This window comes from Sceloporus undulatus, chromosome 3, assembly GCF_019175285.1.
Source record: "Sceloporus undulatus isolate JIND9_A2432 ecotype Alabama chromosome 3, SceUnd_v1.1, whole genome shotgun sequence".
Lineage (NCBI taxonomy): Eukaryota > Metazoa > Chordata > Lepidosauria > Squamata > Phrynosomatidae > Sceloporus > Sceloporus undulatus.
Window position 1 is genome coordinate 18,905,975 of NC_056524.1, and position 6,967 is coordinate 18,912,941.

The 6,967-nt window shown below is 45.8% G+C and overlaps 1 protein-coding gene across 1 annotated transcript in view; it reads right to left on the bottom strand.

Moving 5' to 3' along the window:
- MAML2 (mastermind like transcriptional coactivator 2) overlaps window positions 1–6,372 on the bottom strand; it is a 238,015-nt gene extending 231,643 nt beyond the window's left edge. Inside the window, exons 1-2 of the mRNA XM_042457006.1 lie at window positions 6,237–6,372; window positions 5,955–6,193 (exon numbers count right to left, since the gene is read on the bottom strand). Coding sequence (XP_042312940.1) covers window positions 5,955–6,193; window positions 6,237–6,372 — 375 coding nt within the window. The remainder of the gene's footprint in view (window positions 1–5,954; window positions 6,194–6,236) is intronic.
- Window positions 6,373–6,967: the final 595 nt, after the last annotated feature.

Sequence of the window (6,967 nt, forward strand, 5' to 3'; positions counted from 1 at the left end):
TTTATACCAGCACTAACTGCTGGAGGACTCCAAGTTGGGTGAATATATTTTTTTTAATTTAGAAATATGCAAGAGTGAAAATACACGCTAGTAATTCAAACAGCAACACCATACAAAGCTATCCAAAATAAAGGTATTGAAATTGGATAGCGAAGGATTAGGTTTGTAGAATCATAATATTTAACTTGTCCTGAAGAGGAAACCATGGAAAGTCGAGTGTGGCTCAGAAGATGTCTAAGGGTGATACAGTGAGTGGAAGAAGCTCTCTGTGCATACTGTGTGCAAACTGTGTGTTGGCCGTGTGAGCGAAAGCCTCTTCCAACTCTATGATTCTATAATTTACACTGTAGAAGTAATGCAGTTAGGTACCACCTTAAGTGCTGTAGCTCAAGCCTACATAACCCTGGGAATTAGTAGTTTTACAAGGTATTTAGCCTTCTCTGCCAAAGAGTGCTAGTGGCTTGCAAAACTACAGATGCCAGGATTCTGGAGGATGGTGCCATGGCAGTTAAAGTGGTGTCAAACTGTATTGTTTCTACAGTATAGATGCACCCTAGGTCTCAGGTTTTGGTTCTGAAATCTCAGGGCCTGAATAGTACTCACCTGGCAACACTAAACAGCACCTACCTGTTCATAGTCTTCAACAAGGAATATATAGAGACATGCTACCTTTTCTGGCCTTTTACACAGAGCCATCATGATTAGTTGCTACTGACAGCCTTATCCTACATGAATTTGCCTATGCTGCTTTTAAAAGTATCCAGGCTAACACTACATCTTGTGGTAGTGAGTATAACTATGCATTACATAATGAATTTCTTCCTTTTTCTTCTGTCCTGAATCTCCCAACAGATGACCCTAGTATTAATTATCCTTATGATACCTTACAAATAAGACAGTTAAAACATTTTTGTCTAATTTTGTTATTGTTGTCACCTGGCTATTGTTTTTGCTGATTTTTAATTTAAAAAATGAATCAAGACCTCCCCCCCCCCAGCTGTCATTCATTTGCAACATGCCATGGCTTGAAAAGTTCTTGAAAGTACATGCAATATGTCTCACGCGTGATAGGAAAACACATTTAAGGTCAGCTTCAAAAACTGAAAACCTCAAGCATTTTCCCCTCCCCCCTCCTACTAAGAAACATCTGTTCGGCTCCACCATATTAAGCAACATTACTCATTTGCTGTATTTATTGAGCAAGCTAAAAAACATCTATCTCCTACACAATTACACAGAGCTAAGCACAGTTTATGGTGTAAATGCAACTTAATTCAGTACTGTTAGCTTGAAATCAAGGAGAAATAATTTGGAACAAACAAGGATAAAAATATGGCTCAAATCTTATTTTAGACATGAACTTAATAGATTGCTCTACAGAAAGTTACCATTTTAAAGTGTCAGCTTGTCTCCTCCAGATCTGCAGCATGGATTAATAATACTGGCTTATTTTACAGGGTTGTTGTAAGCGATGGATGGGCAACAGTGGCTCTCCAGAAGATTTTAGGCTTAAAACTCCCACTAACCCCTAGCCACCACTTATGGTGAGGGATGATGGGAGCTGCAATTTAAAACATCTCAAGCACACATGTCCTATGGTAAGGATGTCTAAAACAAGGAATAGCAAAGGATTGTAAATTCATGAAATGCACTATACATTCCAAATATTATTACCACCATCTGTCAGACACACAACCTTTTCCTGCCTTCTCATTTTGAACAAACGGTGATGGATCTTGAAGCAGCAGCCTTGGACTAGCCTTGCAAATAGGTTTAAACAAGAGACTAGACATCAAATGCTACCAGTTTCATTTACTGTAAGGCATCCGTTCCTGTCTGATCTTGGAAACTAAAGAGGGTAAGCCCTGGTTAGTACTTGGATAGACTGCTGATAAATACCAGGTGCCATAGGCTATATCTCTAGAGGGAAGAAACTGGCAAAATCACCACTGAGTTCTCCTTACCTAAGAAAACCCTATGAGGTTCATGGGGTCACCATAAATCAAAGGGCATCTTGAAGGAAGATACACATACACTATACAGTACTATCTGGAGTGTTTGCTTCATCTACTATTCCCTTACAATATAGCTGTACCATGTTGGAAATAAATCTGAACCAATACAGTTACAAGTTCAAGCCCTGAGAGTTGGCCAAATGTACTCCAGATGGGACAATTCCCCTGTGTGCTGTTGTATCAGCAAAACAATCATATTCCATATTCTAAGTATTAACCAACTGTGCTTAGAAGCAGTGAAGTGCTCTCTAGTCTTGGTTTCAAGGAGGGAAGCCCAAGTTTTGTTTTGATGGCTGAAAATAGTGGTTTTGCAGCACTCTTAAAAAACAAAACAACCAACCAACCAAGTGGCCTCTCTCCCCCAATGCACCTGTTTTTTCACTTCTTTGGGTCTCTCTGACCCTTGAGTTCTGCTCAACAAAACATCTGTGCAAGGACTTTAAATTCAGAAAACATTAAGCAGGGGAATAACAACATTTTCCACCCCCTTTTACAAAGTGCAAAATGATCCAGTGAACTAGCAGAATATGTTCAAGCCACATCTTGCTGTCAGGAATGAAGTGTAAAACATTTAACCAAGTGGATAGGAGTGAACACATCGTGCACATTCAAACTGATGGTTACTGCATCCAAGCCCTACAAATGAAGTGCATTATCATTTCAGAAAGTGGCAGAGCTTGGGAAAGCTCCTTTTGTGGACCACAACTCTTGAGACTCTCGCAGCCAACACTGGATTCTCAGCTAGGGAACTTTAGGTGTGGGACAGACTGCCCGAAAGGGACGGCCTGCCGGTGGCCTAATTTCTTCAGAGGGAAGCCACAGCCGCCAAACCGCATAGCTTCCCCTTGAAGGAAAAAGAACCCAGGTTCCTTTTAAGCCACAGGGGTGGATGCTGCACGGCACTTACATAACAATGGCAGTGCCCATGTATACAGGGTGCCGCCATTGTTACGCCACACACACATTCTAGGGTTAGGGACCGCGCGGTTGCTGTGAGGTCCCTAACCCTAGAATCGGTATCAGTACATCACTTGTTGGTGGTATGTACCGTGCCTTAGTGCCCCAGGATTTTAGCTTTACAAACCCCAGGATTCTATAGGAAACAACCATGGTAGTTAAAACAGAATCCTAACATAATTGTGTAGTGTGAAAGGACTCTGAGCAGCTTCACACCCCACCAGTGGATAATTCATGGTAATGGAGATATAGTGATAAAGGTTCATACCTGTAAACAAAACAGTTCTGACTAGTTTAATGTCACCTACATTATCCTGCCATTGGTTCAGTTATGGATAGCTTCAGTATGTCACTGTATTCATTCTTCTTAAATAAAATTTCCATGCTGTCTTGGAGAGACTAATGATTTTGAGACACACTCATTTGTGGATTAAGGAATATTTTGCTTTAAACTGGTGGCAGTACCTAAAGCAAACTTTGGCATCATTATTGCCTAGAAAACATGTTCCATGCTCTCATCAGTTGCCAACAGCCAGGAAACAAGGCTAAAATACCCAGCAGCGTTCAGCCAAGTGTTAGAGAAGACACTGCTAGAGATGGTCATGATTTGGCAATACACACATTCACAGATTTGCAGACAAAATATTTTCCTTGAGGCCAAAACCTGGAGATATGCCTTTGAAGAGTATTGCAAAGTGACTCCTTGGCATCTGTTTCTCAAACATCACATACCCTTCCTATATGGTGCAGGTTTAGAGGTCGCACATAGTCCCCAAAGGTCCATGCACCCCAAAGCCATGGCAGAAATAATTTTGCTTATTTATGATTCATGTTGTTGGTGGCATCAGGCTGTAGATTGTCAATGAACAGATGGAATAGTGATACCTTGAGAGTCTTTACAGAAAACTGATGTATTACTGTAAGAGGTGTTCAACAGTGGAATTGTCTGTCTTGGACAGTGGCAGGCTCTCCTTCTTTGGAGGTTTTTAAACAGAGGTTGGACAGCTATCTTTGGGAAGTGGTGTATTCCTGTGGCCTTTGAGATCCCTGTTTCAAGTTCTGATATTTAGGAACCCAAATCCCTTCTCCATTATGTATCCCCAGCATGTGTTATTCAGAGATATACTTCTCCTGAATATGGAGGTTCCATTGAGCTGTCATGGCTGATACATTTACCCATGATACATATCATGTACCGTTGGTAGATACATCTGTCATTACTGTTTGTGACATATCTGTCATGACTGTGTCTTCTTCCCCCCATTTGTGGCTTTTTAGGAGGGGAAAGCACACAGTGTCCATATAAAACATGTCCATGATGACTGGGGTGGATTCTGAGGGCAGTAGTCAAAAAGTAACATTTCTGAGTTCTGAATTTCTTTGGGCCCCTTGCCACACCAAGGAATACTCTACCTGTTATTACCTTTCCCAACATGCAAGTGTTAAGCAGAGACTGTGTAAATATGGGGAGTCATTTTACTTCCTTTCTTCCTCCAGTTCCATCAGTTTGTGTTTCATTGCAACACACAGCCGGGCCTCCTGCATTTGCGGCTTTGACTTTTGCAGATCTGATCATTCACGGATTGGATTCACCTGCTCTTTCTAGGAATCCTGAGGTCCTTCAGTGAGACTCTGTTGTCCAGCTCTGCCAAAAGCCCCATTGGAGGACCTAGAGGTTCTAGAGAGAACGATTCCCGAGGCATTTGTAGGTCCTCTACACAATTCTATAGTCAGCTTCTGGCGCTGTTGACCATAGAGTTGCCCTGGAAGACTGAGAGAGGTGTTTTCTCAGGTTTTAGAAAAAATAGTGGTTTTTTACTTGTAGTTTTTCTCCTTTCACAGGGATCCCAGCGAAAGTGGAGGGTCCACTGTATTTTTAGGCTCACAAAACTGAATCCAACCCCCCTAAACAGGACAAAACGAGGGTTGCCACTTTTGTAAGCTAACCATGGGTGTAACAACAGGTGTATATGTGTCAAATCGGCTAATACCTCCTCCCCAAAGGTATGTTGCCCACGTGGCCAGAAGGAAAGGAGGCCTGCCTGCATAGATACTTCTCCACACCATCTCAACACAAAACAACACACCCACAACATCTTGACACAATGCAGGCCTGTGACTACCATCACCACATTTTTAAAGCCCCCTCCTCCCCATAGGATTTTTAACACTTTTGCCGGATGAAGAAGCCAGAGGAGCTTCTAAAACTTGCACCATTCTGCACCAACTTTTCCAAGCTCGGGTCATAACAATATGGAGAAGAAATAACAACAACAACACACACGCAATATTATAAGATCAGTTAAAAACCAACGTAACAGCAAGACAACAACAATATGAACAGCAAAACCAATAAGTTGTGCAACCTCTGGCCATGACAAGAAGGAGAAGAAACAATAATAACAGCACACACAAATGCACAATATCAAAGTGTTTAATAACACTCTTTACTATTATATTAATAATAATGGAATAATGTTCAATATTATTAAACAGTGTTATCAAACACTTTAATACTGTGTGCGTATGTTGTTGTTATTGTTACTATTTCTTCTCCTTATTGTGATGCCCAAACTTTGGTCCTCCAGGTGTTTTGGACTTCAGCTCCCAGAAGCCCCAGCCAATATTGTGCACATGTTGTTGCTGTTGTTATTATTACTGTTACTATTTCTTCTCCTTATTGCAATGCCCAGACTTTGGTCCTCCAGTGCCTTTTGAACAGCGATGCCCAAACTTTGGTCCTCTGGTGCTTGATAACATTACAAGGGATGCCCTAACTTTGGTCCTCCTCCTCCTCCTCAGGTGTTTTGGACTTCAACTCCCAGAAGCCCCAGCCAACTTTGTCCACAGTCAGGGATTCTGGGAGCTGAAGTCCAAAACATCTGGAGAAGGAGGAGGAGGAGGACCCAAGTTTGGGACTTTAAAAGCACCCAAAGAAAGCTCTAAAGAAGCAGGGGAGGAAGGAAGGACGGAGGGACTCACCGCGATGAGGGCCGAGTGCCTCTGCTCCCCGGGGCTGCTGCTGCTGCTGGTGCCGGGGGCAGTGCTGCCCAGTGGCGGGGGGTAGTAGTCGGCTGCCGGGGCCGGGGGGGGCCTTGGGGCCTTGCTGCCGGGGCCCGGCCTTCCTGGGGCCCGGGGGCCCTCCGTGCTGGACCAGGCGCAGCAGCTGCAGGGTGCTCTCCCGCTCCCGGCCGGCGCTCTCGGCCCTCCCTCGGGCGTACCTGCCCTCGCAGCTCAGGTGGTGCTGCCGGCACAAGGCCAGACGGGCCCGCAGCCGCTCCACGATCGCCCGGTGCACCCGCGGGGGGCCCAGAGGGGACACCGGCCCCGATGACAAGGGGGCGCCCAGGGAGGCGGCGGCGGCCGAGGCCGAGGCCGGGGCCGGGGACGTCTCCCCCATCGCCGAGGGCCACCGACGGCTCGCTCCGCTTCCTCCTCGGGACTCCTCGTCCTCCTCCTTTCCCCCCTTCCTCTTCTTCCTCCTCCTCTTCTCTCTTTCTTCCTCCCTCTTTCCTTCCTTCCTTCCTCCCCTTTGGCCCAGGGGCAGCCCCACTCTCAGGGCCCCATGGATGGAGGCGGCTGGGCTGGGGCTGCCTTTCCCCTCCGAGGGAGAGAGAGAGAGAGGGAGCTCTAGGGGGCAAGGGCCATCCCGGGGGCCTTTGGGGGAAAGGAGGCCAGAGGAGCTTCAGGGGCAAGGAAGAAAGTGGGCAGCCGGGGAGAGAGCCAGACCCAAGCAGCCCCCGGGGCCGACCCTGTCCCAAGGCTTCCCAAACTCCAAGCCCAGGCAGGGCAGCCCTCCTCCTCCTCCTCCTCGGGCTTCAAACGGGGGAAGGAGGGAGGAAGCACCCCCTCAAAGAAAAAGGACAGGCAAAAAGGAGGGAAGGATGCCTGTGAAACAGAAAGGAAAGCGTGACACTTTCGCCAGAGGCTTCCCGATGGGATGCCTGGAAAGCGAAGAGGGAGGGATGGAAAGGAAGGAAGCAAGCAAGCCGGGC